Genomic DNA, 21,447 nt, shown 5'->3' with positions numbered 1-21,447 from the left:
GGCGGCTGCGTGTCTCTTTCCCTCGGCCCCCCCCCCTAGCCCCCCCCCGCCCACCGCTGCTGCCATCTCCCCCCCCCCTTTCCTTCCCTCCTCCTCGGCTGCCCGGGTCCCCCCCAGCTCCCCGCCCCTCCTCCCAGCTGCCCCCCGTGGAGCCCGCCCGGGCTGGGGTGTGGGAGGGAGAGGAGCCTTCGGGGCGGGCGGGCGCTCGCTCCCCGGGGGTCGGTGTGCGCTCTACGGGGAAGGACGCGCTCGCTGCTCCGCTTCTCCCGCCCCCCCCTCCCCGCTCCTCCTCCTCCCTTCTCCCTCCTCCTTCCCGCTCCGGCGGCGGAGGCTGCAGCGGCGACGGGGGGTGTGCTCGTAGAGCCCGGGGCCGGCGGGCAGGCGGGCTGCCTGCAGGCGGAGGGCGCAGTGCTTTGTGCTTTTCGCCGCGAGGAGCAGCAGCAGCAGCAGCCGTCGCCGCCGCCGCCCCAGCAGCAGCAGCAGCAGCAGCAGCAGCAGCAGCCGCCGCCCCAGCCGCGCTCGGAGGAGGAGGAGCTGCCGCGGGAGGGAGCTGCGGCTGTGCCCGGCAGAGCGGGGGAGGAGGGAGCCGCGGGAGCGGGGCGCCCGGACGCGGAGCTGCGCCCGGTAATCGCGGGACCAGGGCTGGGGAACCTTGCGCCGGGGGAAGGCGAGATCGAGCAACGTGGAGGGAGGGGACCGAGGGCCAGGCTCGGGAAGACGGCACCCCGAGAGCGCGGAAGGGGAAATAGGGCCGGAGAACGTGGGCTGGGGCCGAGGAGCTGGAGCAGGAGGATGAGGAAGGAGCTGGAGGCCTCGCGAGGGGACCCGAGCCTCTGGGAGAAATCCTGCCCCGGGGGGAGCTGGAAGAGGAGGAGGCTGGGGGGAGAGAACGCGGGGCAGCCGGAGGAGGACGCGCGGGGAGGCCCAGGCCGAGGCTGGCCGCGGGGCGGGGGAGCCCGCGTTCCTCCCGGGGTGGGAGCCGCAGTTCTCCCGGATCGCCGGAGGGGGCGGCGGGGACGGCGAGTCCTGTACGCCCCCGCCTGCCCGCCCGCCTCCCCGCCTGGCTGCCTCCCTCCCTCTCGGCCTTGGCTCGGCTCCCCGGGGGCCGGGGCGGGGGCACCGCCCGGGCTGGGCCGCAGGGCCCGGGGGACGAGGAGGTGCTGACTCCGGCCGCTGGGGCCGCGGCTGCTGCTGAGTGCGGCTCCGGATCGGGGGGCGGCGGAGTCCCCCGGGGCTGGGGGTAGGGGGAGTTCCAGCTGCTCGGCCCTGGGCGGGCTGGCGGCTCGGGGAAGGGGAGGAGGGCGGTAGGAATCCGGATCCGGGTCCCCGGGGGCGGTGCGGCCGCGGCGCTCCGGGGCTGGCGGTGCCTGCGCAGCGTCCGGGTCCCCGCCGGGCTGCGGAGGCGGGGGGAGCAGGGAATGGAGGGGGGGGCGGAGGAGGAGGAGACTGGCGCGCGCGCCCCTGTTCCCGCGGCGGCGCGCGCCCTTTACCCGCCCTTCTCCTCCCCCCCCTCCTCCGGCCACCCCCCTCCCCCGCGCGTGGAGAGTTTTGTTTTTTTCCTTGGGGTGGAGCTCGCTGCACCCCAGAGCCCTGAGCAACCACACACGTGGGGGCCTGGGAGTACTCCTGCAAGCCTGCCCACCTCCCCTAGGCAGAGTCCTGCTGCAGGGGGAGGGGGGGGGGAGGAGGGGGGGAGGTCCTTTGCCACTCCAGAGGGTGGGTGGGAAGTGTGGAGACTGCCCCCTTTCTTTTAGGGGGAGAAGCTGAAGGGGAACCTCCTGGTGCTCCCAGCCAGGCTGAATTGGGGAATGGGTGTGCTTTTTCCAGGGTAAACGCCTTTCACTCCCGGGCTGGCTCAACAGGACAGAAGTAGAAGCTGGACAGCTGGACAATGAACGGAGAAGCTGACTGCACCACCGACCTGGAGATGGCCGTACCCAAAGGCCAAGGTGGGAGAGCACTTCCCTCCACCCAGTGCTTAGAAAGCCACTTCCCTGTGGGGTTATAGAGCTGTCCCTTCCCTGGCCTCAGTCTCTCACCAACACCTCCTCCTCCCCTATCTTAAGATGAAAGAGCTATAATATTGGGGGTGGGATGTTCTTTTCACTCCCTCCACTAAATTCTGTGTACTGTTTTCAGTACACTGCCTACTACTTATACTTTGAGCAAAATTATCCTTTTTGAGGGGCTTGGGCCTTGAAGGACAGGATCCCATAAAGCATGAAGAATAAGACTTTGGAAGCTTCTTGAAGGCTAGCAACCTGTTTTATTTATTTTTGTATCCCTCAGAAAACCCTGCACGTAGTAGGTGTCCAATAAACGTTTGTTGAATGAAGACATTACAAATCTCCAGGCACCCTTAAACAACTACTCCCCTCTGCTCATACAAGACTAGATAGATCTAAATTATTTGTTCTCCATTTCAGAAAATAACCTCTGCTCTCCCATTCCCATACATAGAATGTATCCCTTTTTCCAGATTCATGTTTAAGAATAAGAAGTTGCTTAAGTATTCAGTCTCCACAGAACAAAATGCCTCATTTCCCTTGGGTTCCAGCCAGCTGTGGAAGTGGTGGGGGTATCCCTTTGATGTGAGGCCATAGACAATTCACCTCTCACTTTGGGTTTGGCTATGAAGGGGAGGATTGGGGGCTTTTGGGGGGGGGGTGAAGGCATCCGTTTTATTAAATTGATACAATCTTTCAGGGGTTGGGAGAGTGGCTTCATTATAGTTATTTTATAGTTACATTATGGTTACTGTATTGAGCAATCCCCTTAAAATCCTTTTTTACTCTTAGAATACTGAAGAAATCCAGCCTGGTCAGAAGGAGGGGAGGTTGGGGGAAGGGATAGGGATTGGAGCATCTGGCATTGCCCTGAGAGGATTATGGGTTTGTGTGACCTATGCTAGGAAGGACCTCTGTCCGTTGTTGCAGGTCACTTACTGGATAAAAATGAAAATGAATAAACCACTTTGATTTTGGACCCTTAACAATTCTCTGCTTTCTCCCTCACCATCCCTAAACCAATATAGATATAGCACAAAAAAGAAACCCAGATGTTTGTTTTGGGTCTGGACTTGGATTTGTTTGGAACAGCTGTTTCAAATCCCCATCCTTGGTTTCTTAGAGAGTTCAGCCAAGAAAGCTAGACATTCTTTCCCAAGGCACCCAACCCTCTTCTCCTCTGCCTCCTTTCCACCCCCCCCCCCCCCCCACCCGGGAATACTGCCCCTCTGCTTGGGACTGTGCCTTTTTCAGATTGCTACCAATCTACCTTCCTATATCCATCCCAGGGGAAGTTCTCTCCTCCCATCCCAATTTCAATTCCATTTTTCCCACCTCTGTAGATAGTCCCCTATGTATCCCTTTCTTGTGGGATTAGGGGCATTGAAGATGTCCCTTCTTTACCCTCTGGTTTCGAGATGTGATAAAGAAACATCTGTGTGAGTTTCTCAGGGTCTCTCCCACATCAACAGCCAAAGTGTTAAGCCTCAGCTATAACTTGGCAGCTGGTACCATATATTGACTCCCCCACTTCCTCCCCTCTCAGAGAAGCCAGCTGAACTCTGTGGGCTTCGAAGGAGTCCCTACATCCGGCCCCATTGGGAAGGACATCCTCTATGTCCCTGCTAGCTTTTGCTTCTCTCTTTTCCATTTAAATGATATGATAGAAAATCATTTTTTCTCTATCCCCCCAAAAAGGACCCCAAATTATAATCTGCCCCCTTCTCCTTAGCCTAAGCTAAAGTTCTGTTCCTTAATCTGATGAGGTCTCTTCTTTTCCATATGATTGCATTTTTTTTTCTTGATACTGAGTAGTATAGGGAAAGATTTCTAGGACTAATCCCCAATGGAGAGGCAACAAGACAATTCAAATTCCAGCTCTGCTACTTGTTACTGTGTGACCTTGAGCAGTTCACTTCATCTCTGGGTTTCTGTTTGCTCATCTATAAAATAAGAGGGTTGGAAAAGATGATATATAAGGTCACTGCTCAGTCTATAATCCTATGAAAATGCTGCTCGCATGCCAAAGGGAAATAGGAGTTATTATGGCAGTGTCACTTGGGTCCTTGGTCAGATGCTACCTACTATTTCTCAGATGTGGTGGGGGAGAGGGAAAAAAAAGTTCCTAAGGACAGCAAATTGGAGCTGGCCTCAGCTCTCCTATTGTGTGTGAGATGATGAGCCTTCTGTCATGTATTCCTCAGGGAGATAAATTAGGTCCTGAAGGAAGCTGGGTTTTGGAGGTCAATGTAGTTCAGCAAAGAAATATTTATGAAAATACCTACTATGTGCCAGGTGTACCCAGGAAAGCGACAAGAATACAAAGACAAAAAAAAAAAATGAAATGGCCCTTGTCCTTAGGGAGCTTATATTCTACTGGGTTGGAGCCCAGTCTTACCCTTTTATGATAGTGACATCCACTTGCCTCCCTTCCCAACAGACCGCTGGTCACAGGAAGATATGCTGACCTTGTTGGAATGCATGAAGAACAATCTGCCTTCTAATGACAGCTCCAAGTTCAAAACCACAGAATCACACATGGACTGGGAGAAAGTTGCCTTTAAGGACTTCTCTGGGGATATGTGCAAACTCAAATGGGTTGAGATCTCTAATGAGGTAACTATCTCTGCTAAACCCACAGCTGCTTTAGTCTCTCAAGGCAGAGTATCATAATTTGTTCCATGTGGGTGTCCTTACCTAAACTATTGATGGGGAGGAGGGGGCGGTTGTCTTTCCCCTAGTTACTGGGTAGAGAAGGTAGTTCTGTGTGTTTGTATATGTGACCATCTTTAACTAGTCCTTCCATTTTCTGCACCCCCATGTCTGTCTCTTTTTTCTTTCTCTTGGTGATATGTAAGAGGACCTGTTACCTACCTCGGGACTTTGCTTTTTACTCTGGCAGTTATTACCTAAGAAATGTCTGAGTGAGCAGTAATCCCAGCCCTGACATTCCCAATATTGTTTTTTTTTTTCTCCTCCCTAAGGTACGGAAGTTCCGAACGTTGACAGAACTTATTCTAGATGCCCAGGAGCATGTCAAGAATCCTTACAAAGGCAAAAAACTCAAGGTGGGTCTCTTTGAGACTTTATCAGGACAGAGGGAAAAATGGATTTGGGCCAAGGTGAAGAAAAGGCTGAACCTGGCTATCACTTTGACCTCTATCCTTCCAGAAACATCCAGACTTCCCCAAGAAGCCTCTGACCCCTTATTTCCGATTTTTTATGGAGAAGAGGGCTAAGTATGCAAAACTTCACCCAGAGATGAGCAACCTGGATCTGACGAAGATCTTGTCTAAGAAGTATAAGGAGCTTCCTGAGAAGAAGAAGGTGGGGGGAGGGGAAGAGAGGGGGGAGGGAAGGTTTCACTTTGCCTGTGTTACAGTGGGTACGCCGGCACATGTACACTTGTGAGCACACACACACACAGAGTGTATGCTCAGAGTTGGGACTGGACCACACCTTTTCACTCACAGACCCTGTCACATATAAGTGAACTTAGGTGGGGATAGACTCACATTGTTATACAAGGCTATCTGTTCTGTCAAGAAGGCATGGTATATGCACACCTAGACATACACTCATTCTGTCCTATAAACATTTATTTTTGTACATATGTTCCCCCACATACATGCATCCCCACACATACAGCAACCAGATATATGCTTTGTCCAAAATCCAAATCCATATTATAGTCATACGTGCTTTTTTGCAAACACAGATATGCATAAAGGCATGCTCTCTTAAAGACATATTGATAGCATGCTGGAGGTGGGAGCACCCACTCGTGGATTAAGATTTAAGTTTCCGTAAGACTGATAGACAGGAAACTGGACATGAGCTTTGATTGACCAAACCACACAGCTAGGAATGGGGGCGGTGATTTACAGCCTCTAGATAGAGACTTCCACATTGAACCAATGTATGGAAATGGGTAGAAAAATTACAACATAACCATAGGGTTAAGGATAGAGCCTAAGAAAGAGATTGGGAGAAGAAGAGGAGGTGGGCACAAGTGGCTAGAATTTAGGATAGATACAACATAGATAAAGAAGGAGACAGAGAAGCAGGAGTCAAAGAGGGGAAGGGAAAAGAGACTGGAAAAAGAAAAATGAGGCAGGAGAATAGGAGATAAGGACAAGTTATACATAGGGAAGAGCATTGGTCTGAGCTAAACAATGAGGAAGGTTAATTTATCTTTCAAAAATAGTTGTAAATGTGTTTCAAAGTTAGATGGGAATCCCATCTCTCTTTAAGTCATTGCTTCCTGCACTGGTTTCACCAGAAGAGCAAGAGGTGACTACAAAGCTATGTGCTTATATTCACATATGCATGTGTATATATATGTTACTGTACACACATACACACAGAAAAGGATAGAGTGGCAGGCAAACAACCTAGAAGGAGAGGAAGAAGGAATATGGTTTCATGGAAAGAACCATAGACCCTGGAAATCAGGTCACCTGTGTTTTTGCACATGTTCAATGTGTTATCAACCCTCCCCAGGCTACCTCAGTTTTCTTTGCCTGTGAAATGAAGATTTTACCCTAAGTGAGCCGTATGACCTTCCATCCTGGTCATTCTGTATTCTCTAAGGGATGAGAATTAAAGTAGTCCTGAACAGAATAGAAATACTAAAAGGTGAGGGAAGTTAGGAAATAGAGCTCACGTTAAAGGGAAAAAAAGATGTTGGGAAGGATAAAATGAAGGTTTGATACAATTGAAGAGATGGGATAGACACATCAGAATTATTCAGTGAGGGGGAAAATAATAGAAACAGGAATATAAAGATATGATTCAGAAGCAGAAAGGGAAGAAGTAAATTCCCAGTCTGCCTCTTGTTCTCTTTGTGGCCTTGGACACATTTGTCTTGTGTCTCAGCTCCTTACTCTGTAAGATAGGTTTTGCACTATATGATCTCATAATTGCCCTACCAGCCCTAAATCTTAATGATTTGAAATAAGAAAACTATAGGGAGAAACATGGTTATGAATAAAGATTAGATAGGAAATGGCTATATGGGAGGGGGAAAGACTAGAGAGGAGATAGGATGAAATTGGAAGGCAGAATATAGATTGGCAAGAGAGGAAAGGGAAAAGAAGTTGGTATGGAGAAAGGCCATGAGAGAAGGGATAGCACCCCAAGGTGTGACCCTCGAGGAAATCCAAAAGCCAAAAATCTAATTACAAAGAAGCTCAGTTATGGTACACTAGCATTATAGAAGCAGAGCAACTCGGGATTTGATGAATAGCAAATGACCCTTACAGATTTTAACTACCCACTTTTAGCCATCTTTTCAGGAACAGATCAGCCCTTTGAGGTGAAGTGGGACTAGCTGGATGTTGACCCGGTGCTTTAGGGTTTACAAAATACTTTACATGCCCTCTCATTTGAGGCTCTTGGTAGTCTCATGAAAGTTGGCAGTTAAGACTTGGCCAGTGTCCCAATACCAGGAAGTACTGGAAGGCCTTGAACCCAGGTTCAGATTCAGTGTTATTTTCTCGCTGCCCTGGGTGCCTGAAACTTTCCCATCAGCCCTGCTGGGAAACCTGACAGTGAGGCAGGTAAAAAGTGGGACAGAGCAAAAGCTGATAGGATCATTGTTCTAGAGACAGGCTCTCTTATCTGTATAGCTCATTGTACAGATGAGGAAATGGGTTAATGGCTTCCCAAAAGTCAAATGTGTAGTGTCAGGTGAGACTTGAAACCAGTACTTGGATGGAAAGGAGGATAGAAGAGCTGACGTGGTAAGGGAGACTGATTTGGCTGTTCTGCCCTGGTGCCCCTTGAGTCTTCTGCCTCCGCCTTTGCTGTTAAAGGCAGGCAGACTATCCCTTTCTGGCAAGGCTGTCCAGCTTCCTTCCTTAAGCTCAGTCTCCCATTGGGGTGAATTTCTGAGACTTTGTGGTGTGGGGAAAGACAGACCTTGCCCATATGGTAACCCCTCCTCCCCGCCCCCAGATGAAGTACATTCAAGACTTCCAGAGAGAGAAACAAGAGTTTGAACGAAACCTGGCTCGATTCAGGTAAGGGATTGGGATCGGAGAAGGGGCTTACTGAACTTCCTGAGAAAGCAGCCAGCCTAGGGCAGCCTGTTTACTTTGTGTAAGGGTTTGATTATCATGCAGACTCTTGTACAATGTAGCCTGGTGGGGAGGCATAGAAGGTGGTCACAGCCTATGGCCAAATTGACCCCGAGTACCTTGTGATAGGGATGGGGGGAAGGGTGGATCAGAGTTGTTGGGTTGGGGTCCTTGTCTCAGCACCCCCTTACTGGTACCCTCTGGCTAGGGAGGATCACCCTGACCTAATCCAGAATGCCAAGAAGTCGGATGTGCCTGAGAAACCCAAAACCCCCCAGCAGCTGTGGTATACCCATGAAAAGAAGGTGTATCTGAAAGTTCGCCCTGATGTGAGTGGGCTGGGGTTTGGGAGGGGCAGGGGTAGGGAGGGTTGGGAAACTGCGCCAGGCAGGGCCATGCACGGCGGTGGGGAGCAGGAAAGGAGAGCCCATGGGCAGGGGAATGGATTGCATGGACAAGGCCGGGGGCTGGACAGTGTGCGTGTGTGAGAGTGTCTGCGCACGCTTGTTACCCTGAGAGAGGGAGAGAGAGGGGCCTTCCTCGGACCCTCCTCTCCATCCCTTCCCTTCCAGCCCGTGGAGGACGCTGATGTGTCCTCCCGTGGCTTCCTGTCCCCCCTCCTTGGGGGAGGGGGTCTCTCTGCCCCCCTCCCCCAGCCCGGGCTGCCTGTGTGTGTCTGACGGCTTTTGGTTTCCAGGCCACTACGAAGGAGGTGAAGGACTCCCTGGGGAAGCAGTGGTCTCAGCTCTCGGACAAAAAGAGGCTGAAATGGATTCATAAGGCCCTGGAGCAGCGGAAGGAGTATGAGGTCAGGCTTCCGCTGCATTCCACCACTGGGCCCCCCAGCCCCTCACCCCAGCTCTTCATGACTTGGGGCGGGGCAGGGGACCCCCAGAGGGCCCCCTCACCCCCTCTACCCTCACCCACTCTATTCCATGGCCACCTCGCTCTGTTTTTGGGAAGTTACTTCCAGGCTGAGCGAAGGGAGGTGTTTAATCCCTGGCCCCAAATAGAGGAAGGGGCCATTGTGGCCCCCTTTCCTCTCCCTCATCCCACCCTTGACCCCTTTTAAAGGCTCAGGCTAGAGCAGGGCAGGGCGCTTTTAAACCAACCCATCCCCACCCCCCTTTGCCAGGGGGTAAGGGTATGGCCAGAGAGCTGGCTGCTCCCATCCTCCCAGCTTCTTTCTTCCTCCCCTTTCTGCCCAGAAGTGGCTGGCCTCCCACAACCTATCCCTGCTAACCCCTTGCCCCCATTCGCCCCTCCCTCCACCCTACCCCTAACTCTGCAGGAGATCATGAGGGACTATATCCAGAAGCACCCTGAACTCAACATCAGTGAGGAAGGCATCACCAAGTCCACCCTTACAAAGGCAGAGCGTCAGCTCAAGGACAAATTTGATGGGCGACCCACCAAGCCACCTCCGTAAGAGTTGTTCCCGGAATGAGAAAAGGGAGGGGAGGAATGGGGAGCTAGGGGGTGTCTGGTAACTCCCACGTGACCTCTACTAGGATGACTTGCCCCCCAGAACCCTAAGCAATGAGCATTTTTTGGTTAATGACCCCTATGCATACGCCCTACCCCAGAAATAGCTACTCCCTCTACTGTGCGGAGCTGATGGCCAACATGAAGGACGTACCGAGTACAGAAAGAATGGTGCTTTGTAGCCAGCAATGGAAGCTTCTTTCCCAGAAGGAGAAAGATGCATACCACAAGAAGTGTGACCAGGTGAGTGCAGGTTTGGGGAGGGAAGAAGGGGATGTGAGAGGGGAGAGGATAGAGGACCAGCCACCACATCCCTGATTGCTGCTGACACCCAAGGGTGTCTGCCTCTTTCTATCCACTAAGGGGTGGGTGGGTTAATTCAGGGGTTAAGTAGGTATTCAGATCTTTGAGATTTGAGAGAAAAAATTCTCTTTTTTTCCCATTAATCTCTAGCTGAAATTTGTCATCTACTTTAATTATTTTAAAACCTTCTTCTAAGGAGTCCATTGACTTCATCAGACTACCAAAGTAGACCATTTTAATTTTAATTATTAATTGTCAATCTGGTGGATTAGTTCTTAAAACTTTTTGGTCTCAGGACTCCTTTTTTATACTCTTAAAAATGATTGAGGAAGCCCTAAAGAACTTGGTTTATGTAGGTTACGTCTACTGATGTTTTTACTATATTAGAAATTAAAATAGTATTATTGTGGAAATAGTTTTGACTATAAAAGAGATGGACACCCTGAAAGTATCTAAGGAAGCCTCAGGGGTCTCTGGACCACACTTTGAGGACTGCTGTATGGTTAGTGAATTCCCCACTCCCTCATCTTCCTTCCTCCTCTCATCCTGCCATACATCCTCTCCAGAATAGCAGTAGAACCCAGAGGTCTTGTCTCTTCTCCCTACAAGGACCACTGTGCTTCAGAATGTAGGATTTTGAGGTTCTTTCCTGGTCAGGAACTTTGTTATAGAAGGTTCTTCAAACCTATGCCATGGCTGCCCCTCTCTGTCATAGTTCCCATCAACATCCCCTTACAGCTCCTCATTAATGAATGGTGTTTGGGGAGAAGCTTTAGAAGTTTAGAAAGAGTAAGTCATTTTTATAGTGGATGGGCCTTCCCTGAACTGATGATGTACTTGTTCAGCCACCTAAAAGAGTGAGAAAACAGCCTTCCATGACTAACTCTCCTCCCTGCTTCCCCAGAAAAAGAAAGATTATGAGATTGAACTCCTGCGCTTTCTGGAGGTGAGTATTGGACGTGAGCAGCCCCTGGGAGAGGAGGGATGGAGGTAGGGTCACGGTGAAGAATCCAGAGGAACCTCTGATCAGGTGTGGCTAGGGGGAGGGTAATGCAGCAAGACAGACTTCTATGGTTTTTCTCCTAAATGTCATGGGCTGACAAGTCAAATGGAGTTGTCAGCACATTCATGTAAATCAAAGTGAACCAGCAGGTCAGGCCAGGAAGTTTGTTAGTATGCAGGACTAGTTCATCAATGAGATGCTCAGCCTGGGGCAGAGCCATCCTTCAATACCTACTAGCTGTGACCCTGGGCAAGTCATTTTAACCTTATCTGCCTCAGTTGTCTTATCTCTAAAATAGGTATAATAGCACCCTCTTCCCAGTCTTGTTGTGAAGATCAAATGAGATAATAATTGTAAAACACTTACCACATTGCATGGCACATAGTAGGTGCTTTATAGAGCTTAGCACTGTGCCTACCACAGTAAGTGCTATATAAATGTTAATCATTATCATCATCATCATTATTACATTTAGCACATAGTAAGCACTACATAAATTATTATTACAGAACTTAGCACTGTACTTGGTATACAGTAAGTGCAATAGCCATTTTATTCTCCCTTCCTAGAGCCCTTGCTCTCAAGACACAGGACCTACCTGGGTTCAAACCCCACCTCTGGCACCCTGTGTGACCTTGGAGGAGCCACTTCCAATCCCTGAGCCTTAGCTTCCTCATTTGTGAAAAAAAAAAAAAAATGAGGTTGGCATCTGAGGCACAGCTGTGGAACTGTTGATCTTTCTGATCCTAGGGCAGAGTTTAGGTGGAAGCTTAGAGATTCCTGACTCTCCCCAGGGGCTCAGTCAAGGAGATGGAGGGAGACAGGAAAGAAAAGAGCAACCTCAACATACTATATCCCCTCCCACCCCCTCAGAGTCTTCCAGAGGAAGAACAGCAGCGTGTCTTGGGAGAAGAGAAGATGTTAGGCATCAACAGGAAGCGAGCCACCAGCCCTGCCTCTAAGAAACCTTCTCCAGATGGTAGCAAGGTAAGGATGGACCAAGGGGAGTGGTGCCCTGGGCTCAGAGACGAGGCACCCCTCCTCCACCTTCCTCAGACATAGGCTCCCTGCCGCTGGAAACCTATAGAAGTCACTCAATGCCCTGTGCTTTTCGATGGCCTCTAAGGTCCCTGCTAAGGTCCCTGTCTTTGCCAGGGCGGCTCCGAAAAACCCAAGCGGCCTGTCTCCGCCATGTTCATCTTCTCAGAGGAAAAGCGACGCCAGCTGCAGGAGGAGCGGCCTGAGCTGTCAGAGAGCGAGCTGACCCGGCTCCTGGCCCGCATGTGGAATGACCTGTCCGAGAAGAAGAAGGTTGGGGGGAATCATAGAGTACCTCCCCCCACTTTTCTAGTTCCTGCCAGGAAGGATAGAGACCTTAGAAGCCATCGAGTCTAACCCCCTCATTTTACAGATGGAGAAACTGAGGCCCAGAAAAGTTAGTAGGATCATTAACTTAGAGCTGTCTTTGGGGAAGGAGAAAGCTGCTTGGAGGTGGCCCATAAAGTATCTGGCTCCTTGAAAAATCTAAAGAGCTGCTTTTCTCCATCACATCCACACCTGTGTCTGTTAAGCATTACTGGCCTAAACCCAGCAGCCCTTCCTCCTAAGCCAACCTTTTGAGCCAAGTTGTTAAGAGGCAGTTTGGTGGGATAGAGCACCGGGCCTGGAATCAGGAAGACCTAACTTCAAATCCAGTCTCAGATATTTATACTAGTTGTGTGGCCCTGGACAAGTCACTTCACCTCTGTTTCCCTCTATTTCTTCCTCTGTAAAATGGGATTAATAATAGTACCCACCTCCCAGTGTTGGGAGGATCAAATGAGATATTTTGTCACCCTGACCTATGGCATGTCATTATTGCTAGTTAAATTACATGACCAGGTTATATGTGCCTCATTTTGCAGAGGAAATAAGAACATAGAGGTCACAGAGCTAGTAAGTGTCCTGAGGCAAGATCTGAACTCTGGTCTTTCCAAATTCCAGTACTCTCCATAGCACTATCTGGAGACCTCGCTTTGTCCAAAGGAGATCCCCCAGGGAGAACCTTAGCAGGAGTTGTCCCCTGGGATAGACATCTTGAAAGTCTCTTTCCCTCTGTACATGGTATCATAATTCTGAAAAGGATACCTGAGGGTGGAAGGAGTGGACTGGCAGGAGCCAGGTGCTGGAGGTAACCAAGACCCTGACTGCTTCTTTCTGGCCTTCCCCACCCCAGGCCAAGTACAAAGCAAGAGAGGCGGCCCTGAAAGCACAGTCTGAGAGGAAGCCTGGGACAGAGCGGGAGGAGCGGGGAAAGCTGCCAGAGTCGCCTAAGACCGCAGAGGAGATTTGGCAGCAGAGCGTCATTGGGGACTACCTGGCCCGTTTCAAGGTTGGAAGGCGGTTCAAGGGGGGTAGGGCCTACTGAGGTGCCAACAAGGGGAGGGGGGGAAAGTGTTCCTTCTAGACAAGGGGGCAGGCCTTCTTGGGTTGCATGTGATTCAAGGGGGAGATCCTCTCTCCCCACCCACACCCCCCAGGGCCCTCCCCACATCTAACTGTCTTTTCCTTGGCCAGAATGACCGAGGGAAAGCCCTGAAGGCTATGGAAGTAACCTGGAACAATATGGAAAAGAAGGAGAAACTCATGTGGATCAAGAAGGCAGCTGAGGACCAGAAAAGATATGAGGTGTGGGGGGGCGGGGAGGGGAGGGTGGCTGGGAGGCTGGCAGGGTGGGGAGCTCTTCTCGAGCCCTCTCCAGCTCCCTCTCTGGTACCCAGCTCTGGCTTACTGAGGTTCTCTCAAGCTGCTCTAAGACCATCCTTTTGTTAGGGAGTCATGTTCTGTTATTTACATTCACCCCCATAATTTGCCTAGTTACTTGCCCTTGCTTTATTTCCTCCCTAGGGATGGAACTGGGGAGAGGCAGGGGTGGTCAGCACTGTGCCTGGCACATCATAGATGCTTGATAAGGGTTTATAGAGTTGAATTTCATGGTATCCTCCCATGCTCTGAATGAGCCAGGTTAAGGAGCTACAGCAGGGGTGGAGAACCTGCAGCCTTGAGGCCATAGGTAGCTTTCTAGGTCCTTGGGTGCAACCTTTTGATAGAGTCCAAATTTTACAGAACAAATCCTTTTATTGAGGGAATTTGTTCTGTGAAGTGAGGATTCAGTCAAAGGGCTGCATTTGAGGATCTAGAGGGCCACATGTTGCCTCAAGGTCACAGGTTCCCTACCCCTGAGCTATAGCATGTCTTTGAGGGCCAGATTGGGTGGGTAGATGGGATTTGTATACTAATTCAAGCTTTTCTCCCCTCTTCCTGTAGAGAGAGCTGAGTGAGATGCGGGCTCCCCCAGCAACTGCTAATTCCTCCAAGAAGATGAAGTTCCAGGGGGAGCCCAAAAAGCCTCCCATGTGAGTCATGGCCTGGGGATGGGGGTGGGGTGGCTCCAGCATCCGGAAGTGAGGGATAGGACACAGGGGAACTCCTCCAATCAGAAAGTTCCTGAGACTGCAGTCATGATGACCAGGACCTATCTGTCACCTTCCTCCGCTTAGGAACGGTTATCAGAAGTTCTCCCAGGAGCTGCTGTCCAATGGGGAGCTGAACCACCTGCCCCTGAAAGAGAGGATGGTGGAGATTGGCAGCCGGTGGCAGCGGATTTCCCAGGGCCAGAAGGAGCATTACAAGAAATTAGCAGAAGAGCAACAAAAGCAATACAAGGTGCACTTGGACCTTTGGGTCAAGGTAAGAGCTGGGGTACAGAGGAAAGAGAGCTTGGGAGGAGGAGGAGGGAAACCCACAAAATCAGTCACCTTCCCATAGCACTTGGGAGATTTCCAAAGTGGTGATCTCCCAATAGCCACACAAAGAACAGGTAAGTGCGAATATCATTCTCTCTGATTCACAGGCAAGGAAACTCGAGCTAGAAAAATTCCTAGGATTTTAGATTTAGAGCCAAAAGGGGGCCAGCTCCCCCATCATGTGGATGAGGAAACAGGCACAGAGGCGTTAAGATCATAGGCTTGGAGCTGGGTAGGGACCTTGGAGGCTTTCTAGTCCAACCCCCACATTTTGCAGATCACGGATTTGCCCAGGATGGCACAGCCAAGATGTCTCAGGCAGGATTTTCTTGACCCCAAATCCAGGGTTCTGGATTTCTCCACTCCTTGGTGGAGCCTCACAGCTGGTAGTTGCTAAAACTTGAGATTTGAGCCCAAGGTCCCCTATTATCAAATCTCAATGTTCTTTCCACTCCACCAGTGCTGCCTGAGAAAGAACCATCTTAGGGGAAGTTGTGGCTTGGTGATAGATTTCTATCGTGTGGCCTTGGACTTCAGGGCCTTCAGTTTATAGAGAGACAAGTAGACTCTTGCTCTTCAGAGTCCTTGCCTCTTGGAAGCCAGTTGTCCAAGTCAGATTTCTTGGTTCCATCATCAACAGAGATCGTCTGCTTGGCTGGGTGCAAAGCAGCACCTAAGGACTTGGACATAGTGACAGCTAGATGGCACCATAGTGCATAGGATGCCAGGCCTGGAGGCAGGAAGGCTTGAGCTCAAATGGTACCTCATAGGCTTCCTAGTTGTATGATCCTGGGCAAGTCACCTAACCTCAGTTTCCCTCTCTATTAAATGAGGATAAATAATAACACCTATCTCTCAGGTTTCTGTGAGGATCAAATGAGGTATTTGTAAAGCACTTTGCTGATCTGAAAGCACCATGTGAAGGCTAGCTGCTATCATCCATCGTTTAATTCTCATAGTCCAGTGGAGAAGCAGAACCTAGTAAATAATGGAGTTTGAAGACATCCAGTGTCCAGAAAATCTATGTGTATCATGTGAGCTGCTCAGGGTCAGCTGTGCAGTGAATCACATTCAGCTGCAATTCAAATTATTCAGTAATAACAAACTACATTGAATAGAGCTCTAGGCTTTGCAAAGGGCCACCCTCCCAGCAACCCAGTGGGGCAGACAGTGCAGCTATTGACGGGCTCATTTTACAAGTGAGGAAAGTGAAACTCCTGAGAGTTTGGGGGAAGCTTGGCCATGGCCCGGCTAGTCAGTGTCCAAGACTCCTGACTCACTCCAAATCCACCTAGCATGTTAACCTTGTCTGTCACTGCTGCCTCTTCCCAACAAGGAAGAGAGAGAGATGGAGAGAGAGGAGGGGGAAAGACATATATGCACACAAAGAGGAGCCATGATTCCCACAGGACCAGAGAAAGAGGCCTGTACTCCCTTAGAAACTGTGTGAGGCGTACATGGAACTCCAGACTGGGGCTTGGTATCCCATAGTAGCAAGCCCATCCTACTAGGCTTCTCCTATAGGTTCTAGCTAAGTAGGTTAAAAAATGAAAGCTTAAAAGTGTCAGGGTTAGGCCACCACAGTCTCATAATCTTCATGTTCGAAGCTTGTGGTAGAAATCAAGGGAGGGAGGTATACATTAATAGAAAACCCTTCTGCCAACCCTAACCTTGCCCCAGTCTTCCTCTAAATCCTTTGCAGACATTTTTGGGGGGAGAGGTTGTTGGATAGAAACTAGGGGAGATCACCCAAATTTCCACAGAGGTAGAAAGGAATATTTTTCCCCACCTTTGCTGCTGCCTCTCATATTTCTCTCTGCCTTCTTGTCCTCCAGAGTCTGTCCCCCCAGGACCGAGCTGCTTACAAAGAGTACATCTCCAATGTGAGTCTGGGAGGGAGGATCTGGGTGGAGTTGGTGGTAGAAGGAAGGCCTAGGCAGAGAGAGGCATTTAAGTTGAAAGGAGATTCAATGAAACTAACATGGCTGGCAATTCAGTGCTATTGCTTCTGTTTCCCTTCCTGTCCCTCGCCTACAGAAACGCAAGAGCATGACCAAGCTTCGGGGTCCAAACCCTAAATCTAAGCCCACCATGCAGTCCAAGTCGGTGAGTAGGAAAGAGGAAAAAGGAAAGGGACTTTGAAGGGAAGAGGGTAGGAAGGAGGAAACAAGATCTGTCCAGGTCCAGGGAAGAGTTCCCAGTGGACATCAATAGTTCCTCCCTCTTGCCCCCAGGAGTCAGAGGAAGATGACGATGATGATGAGGAAGAGGAAGATGATGAAGAAGATGATGATGATGATGAAAATGGGGATTCCTCAGATGAGGGGGGCGATTCTTCTGAGTCTAGCAGTGAGGATGAGAGCGAAGATGGGGATGAGGTAAGAGCTCACATTCCTCGAATAGGGGGTAGGCTGAGGCCATTGCTGGGCATGGGGCAGCACCGAGGAAATGGCTTGTGGGCTTCTGCCACTCCCAGAGGAAAGGAGAAGGGGTTATGCCCTCCCCTAAAATCACTGTGCCGGCCTTTACCCCTTTCAGAATGACGATGATGAAGAGGATGATGACGAGGACGAGGACGAGGATGAAGATGAGGACAACGAGTCAGAGGGAAGCAGCTCCAGCTCGTCCTCCTCGGGAGACTCATCTGACTCTGACTCCAACTGAGCCCTGGGGGAGGCCAGGCCTGCCTCTGTGCCCCCAGGGGCCTAGGAAAGCCTTTGGGGGGCTGGGAGGGGCTGAAGGGAGAGTCCCCTCTGTGACTCCTATTTTTTTTTCACCCCTCTAGTTCTGCTCCAGCCCACCCTCATTTTTTAAAAAAGCAAAATGCATGGGAGGGGGGTGAGGGTGGGGGGAGCCCAGGCTAGGACTCTGCAACCTTAGAGAGATATTAGCCCTAGGGGAGCCTCCAGGGGAATGACCATCAGACTGAGCCAGTGTCTACCCTTCCTTCCTCCTCTACCCCTCTCCCAGGATCTCGTCACAGTCCCCACTCCCTAGTTGCCCACCCTGGACCAGGGATCTCAATGCACTTAACAGCTCCTAGCATGGACATTGGAATGGGGCTGGGGGTCGGAGGGGTACACAGGGGTTGGAATGGGTTTTCAGGGTGGGGAGGCCTTGAAGGGTGGAGTGTGGCTCTTCTCACTCCCCACTTACCCCATTCAGGGGAGGGAGTTCTGAAGCTGTGCCCCCTGCTTACCACCAGCCCCACCTCCCCCTGTGTGACTGGTTGCCTTGACCACTTCGTTGGAACTGGGGGTATGGGGACATTTGCAGGGGGTCCTTTAAGAAGATGGGAGTGGTCCTGAGTCCTCCTGCCCTGGCTAACCCCCTTGCAGGAAGGCGCTCCCCCTGCCCCTCAGGGCAGCAGTCTTTTTTATATATGTGTACATAATTTTTTTTTAAGCTCTGAGCTGTCAACGAGATGTTTCCTACCGATCTCCGCTACTGTCTCTGTCTGTTCTGTCGTTTGGGGGTTAGGGGGGGTGGGGGGGGGGGGGGGGGCTGTCATTTTTTTAAAAATTGTCTTGAGTGTGGAAGTAAGACTGTGTGGCCTGTATATAGCGTGTGTGTTTGTGTGTGTGTGAGAGAGAGAGAGAGAGAGAGAAATGAGGCCTGACCCTTGGGCCTTTAAGATAGAAAGGAGGGAAATGGGAAGCAGACTGGAGGCTCCCCTGTCTTGTCTGTCCTATCTGCCCCCAAGGGAAAGAGGCAGGTCCCCAATCTCACAAATTCCAAATTCTTGCCTTGTAGACACTTTGTTTAGGGGTGGGGGGGGGAAGGAGGAGAGAAGAAAGCTGTATGGAGTTATTCCCTAGTTTCCTCAGGTGTGGGTGTGGGTGTGTGTGTGTGGGTGTGTTGTGGGGTTTTGGTTTCTTTTTTTGGGGGGTAATGATTCGCTGACCTAGATGGCATGAGGTTGTGGGGTATCTTAGGCCCTAGGGAGTTAAGTTTCTGGGGAGGAGATGCAAACTTTGGTTCTGGCTAGCATGGCTGAGGAGTAGAGGCTGGCAATATGCAACCCACCTCAGGATCTGAGTCTAGGGGGTGGACTGACAAGTTTTCATATGTATATTTCAGCCTTCACTCATTCCTCAGACTGGGCCCCTATGTCCCCCCAGGCAGCCTAGTTTTTATAGCAATGTTTCATTTTGCTAAAGGCTGCTGGGTGCAGCTGACCTTCCCTCTCCCTCCCCTTCCCCAATTCCTAATTCCTTAGCCTACCTGACATCCCCAAGTCACTTGGATTTATTTCTGTGAATATCATTTTTTAGATGTTTGACTAAATTTGGATTTAAAAACAACAACAATCATGTCAGTGACTTATTTAGGCTTTCCATTTAATTTTTATCTTCCATAATGGGAAAACTAAGGGACAGAGGGAAACTGGAAATTGATGCTGGTTGGGAAGAGGAGAAGCCTTGACAGACCCAGTCAAGTGACTGGTAGACCCCCAAAGGTAGCCAGACAATCTATGCCCTGACCTCAGGAAAACACTGATGCTTAGGGATGAATGGGGGGGGGTCTCCCCCATCCCTTTGTCCTACACCTGGTGGAGGGGTTCATCTGTTTGCCACTTGACTGTGTTTGCCTGTCTCTGCATCCCCTAACACCCAGCAGGAAATCAATCCCACTTCCTGCCCTTAGTTGACTGGCCCTACCACTGTTGTGTTTCAAGTGGACTATGTTTTAGTATAAAAAACAAACAAACAAAAAAAAACCTAGGACATCCCCCCCCATTGAAAAATTCTTACAGTGCAGACAAGATTGAAGATGGGTGGGTGGGGGTGTTGGTACTGTAAGAGGTCACACTAAGTGCATTTTGGCACTGGGACAAGTTGGTAGGGTGGGTTTTTGGTTTCCTTTTTTTTTTTCCTTTTTGATGGGAGAGCCTAAGGGAGGGTTATGGGGGCCTCCCAATTTTTTTTTTTCTAATATTTAAAGAGTGTTTTGTAGGTTTCAACAACTATGGCCACAACTTGGATTTCTATCACTGGGAAGGGGGGGAAGGTGAGGGTGGGATGGCTAGAGATGTCTGGCTATGGTCAACTTTGGAAGTTTTGTTCCCCCCTCCCCCCTTTTTTTTGTATAATAAAGTAAAAAAAGGTTTGGCTGATGTCTCATCACTGGAAGTGGCTTAGGGACCGAGTGGTGTTGGTGAAAGAATAAATTCAGAATGCAATGACCTTGAGGTGGTTTTGCCCTGACCCACAGTTACATGGCCAACTCTCCCTGCCCCAGCAGAGTGTGCAAGTGTGGTTGTGATGGGAGTACCTTGAGTTTAGATCCCATCCTCTTAAGCTAATTGACAGCTTCCCTATTACTTGCAAGTAGTTTTGTCCTCTCAAGCCTTCTTAGGCTGTCTACCTTCAATTAAGGTCTTAATTTGTCTGCTAGGAGACATTTGCTAGATTCTCCTATCAGGTTTCTAAGTAATAAATTGGTGAAGAAAAAAAAAAACATGATACCAGGATGAGGGTAAAGACCTGGGGGAATTGGATGCTGGAAAAGAAGAAGGGTGGGGATGGTAACTGGGAAAGGGTATTCTATAATCCATCTGATACTGGGAAACACCTGTCTCTAGGCCTTCTAGGTGTCCCACTAACTTCTCACTAGATGGAGGTTTCCTTCAAGGCTCAGTAGTTTCTCCACCCTTGGCAAGAGCCCAATTCAAATCTGGTGAGGGGGAAAGCAGCTTCTGAGCAGGTGAAGGCTTTTCCACATAGTGCTTCCATCTTAAATACCATCTTTTTAAAGTACCTACTATGTACAGAGTATGGTGCTAAATGCTGAAAATACAAAAATTTCTCTCCAATTCATGGATTCTTAAGTTTTTTGAATCATGGTCCCTTTGCAGTCTAGTGAAAACAGACTCCTTCCTGGAATAATGATTTTTAAATTCATAAACTAGGATTACAAAAGAAACCAATTACACTGAAATGCTACCATCAAAATATTAAGAATGCACAGATCTCAGGCTATCCCATAACAATCCTGGGATGTAGGTACTGTTATCCCTGTTTTACAGATGAGGAAACAGGCCAACAGGTTAAGCTACCCACGGTCTTGGATTTCTGTTTTTTAAAATATGACAAAACCTGTTTTGTGCTATTTGAAATTTATCTGGCACTTTATCTCACTTACCTGGAAAATTAACTAATGGAGACTATCCCATTCCCTGACTATATGGGATCATTGCTTTAGAGGGTGTTTTAAACAATCAAAGTTGAGTACAAAAAGAATTCTAGGATCCTCAGTCCCTTTGTTTCTTGTAATTCCTTCACCCCGGTTTTTGGTAACAGTGGCTCTTGAGGTTCTAAAGTCTTGATACTGAACAGCCAATGGTTAAGATCCTGCACTAGGGCATCCCAAGAGTCTTTGCACCCACGGCCAGACACCCCAACCTCCCAGGCTGAGCTTTGAATCACCTGGGGTGGGAGCAGGGGAGAGAAGGGCATGGGAAAGAGCTTTCTCCTCCATTAAATAACAATAGCTCTATAAACGAGTAGGCCTTTGTATAGCACTTTTTGAGACAAGTCTTTGTCTCCTTGGGTCCTCACTACCACCTTTTGAGGCAGGTATTGTATGTGCCACCCCCATTTTGTGGGTGAAGAAATCAGCTTCTGAAAGTTAAACCCATGATCTCACAGCTGATTGGGGTCCAAAGTGAGACCTGAACCCAGGCCTCTCCTGGCTGCTAAATGCAGCGTTCTCTCCATACCCTCTGCTGCATCCATAGCACTCATACTAATGAGATGATAGTCAAGGAGGAGGCTCAGGAAGCC

At 49.9% G+C, this 21,447-nt stretch overlaps 1 protein-coding gene across 7 annotated transcripts in view; it reads left to right on the top strand.

Annotated features, from left to right (window-relative positions):
• UBTF (upstream binding transcription factor) overlaps nucleotides 1-19,772 on the top strand; it is a 21,276-nt gene extending 1,504 nt beyond the window's left edge. For 2 of the 7 annotated variants that reach the window (XM_069064445.1, XM_069064444.1), the window contains exons 2-21: nucleotides 1,828-1,949; nucleotides 4,447-4,622; nucleotides 4,991-5,074; nucleotides 5,178-5,333; nucleotides 7,965-8,029; nucleotides 8,295-8,415; nucleotides 8,784-8,894; nucleotides 9,378-9,511; nucleotides 9,673-9,814; nucleotides 10,779-10,820; nucleotides 11,751-11,864; nucleotides 12,033-12,188; nucleotides 13,093-13,248; nucleotides 13,434-13,544; nucleotides 14,184-14,272; nucleotides 14,417-14,606; nucleotides 16,498-16,545; nucleotides 16,700-16,768; nucleotides 16,897-17,040; nucleotides 17,201-19,772. In XM_069064445.1, coding sequence (XP_068920546.1) covers nucleotides 1,892-1,949; nucleotides 4,447-4,622; nucleotides 4,991-5,074; nucleotides 5,178-5,333; nucleotides 7,965-8,029; nucleotides 8,295-8,415; nucleotides 8,784-8,894; nucleotides 9,378-9,511; nucleotides 9,673-9,814; nucleotides 10,779-10,820; nucleotides 11,751-11,864; nucleotides 12,033-12,188; nucleotides 13,093-13,248; nucleotides 13,434-13,544; nucleotides 14,184-14,272; nucleotides 14,417-14,606; nucleotides 16,498-16,545; nucleotides 16,700-16,768; nucleotides 16,897-17,040; nucleotides 17,201-17,326 — 2,292 coding nt within the window. In that variant the 5' untranslated portion in view covers nucleotides 1,828-1,891 and the 3' untranslated portion in view covers nucleotides 17,327-19,772. Of the gene's footprint in view, nucleotides 1-464; nucleotides 625-1,217; nucleotides 1,241-1,827; nucleotides 1,950-4,446; nucleotides 4,623-4,990; nucleotides 5,075-5,177; nucleotides 5,334-7,964; nucleotides 8,030-8,294; nucleotides 8,416-8,783; nucleotides 8,895-9,377; nucleotides 9,512-9,672; nucleotides 9,815-10,778; nucleotides 10,821-11,750; nucleotides 11,865-12,032; nucleotides 12,189-13,092; nucleotides 13,249-13,433; nucleotides 13,545-14,183; nucleotides 14,273-14,416; nucleotides 14,607-16,497; nucleotides 16,546-16,699; nucleotides 16,769-16,896; nucleotides 17,041-17,200 lie in introns of those variants that run through there. The other 5 variants (XM_069064447.1, XM_069064443.1, XM_069064446.1 and 2 more) reach the window with 5 other exon arrangements.
• The last annotated feature ends 1,675 nt before the right edge of the window (nucleotides 19,773-21,447 follow it).

This window comes from Petaurus breviceps, unplaced genomic scaffold (genome assembly GCF_028583685.1).
Source record: "Petaurus breviceps papuanus isolate PSGF00001 unplaced genomic scaffold, PetGlider_PUasm1.0 90630, whole genome shotgun sequence".
NCBI lineage: Eukaryota > Metazoa > Chordata > Mammalia > Diprotodontia > Petauridae > Petaurus > Petaurus breviceps.
The sequence above is the reverse complement of the archived record's forward strand: the minus strand, read 5'-3'. Positions and strand labels throughout refer to the sequence as shown.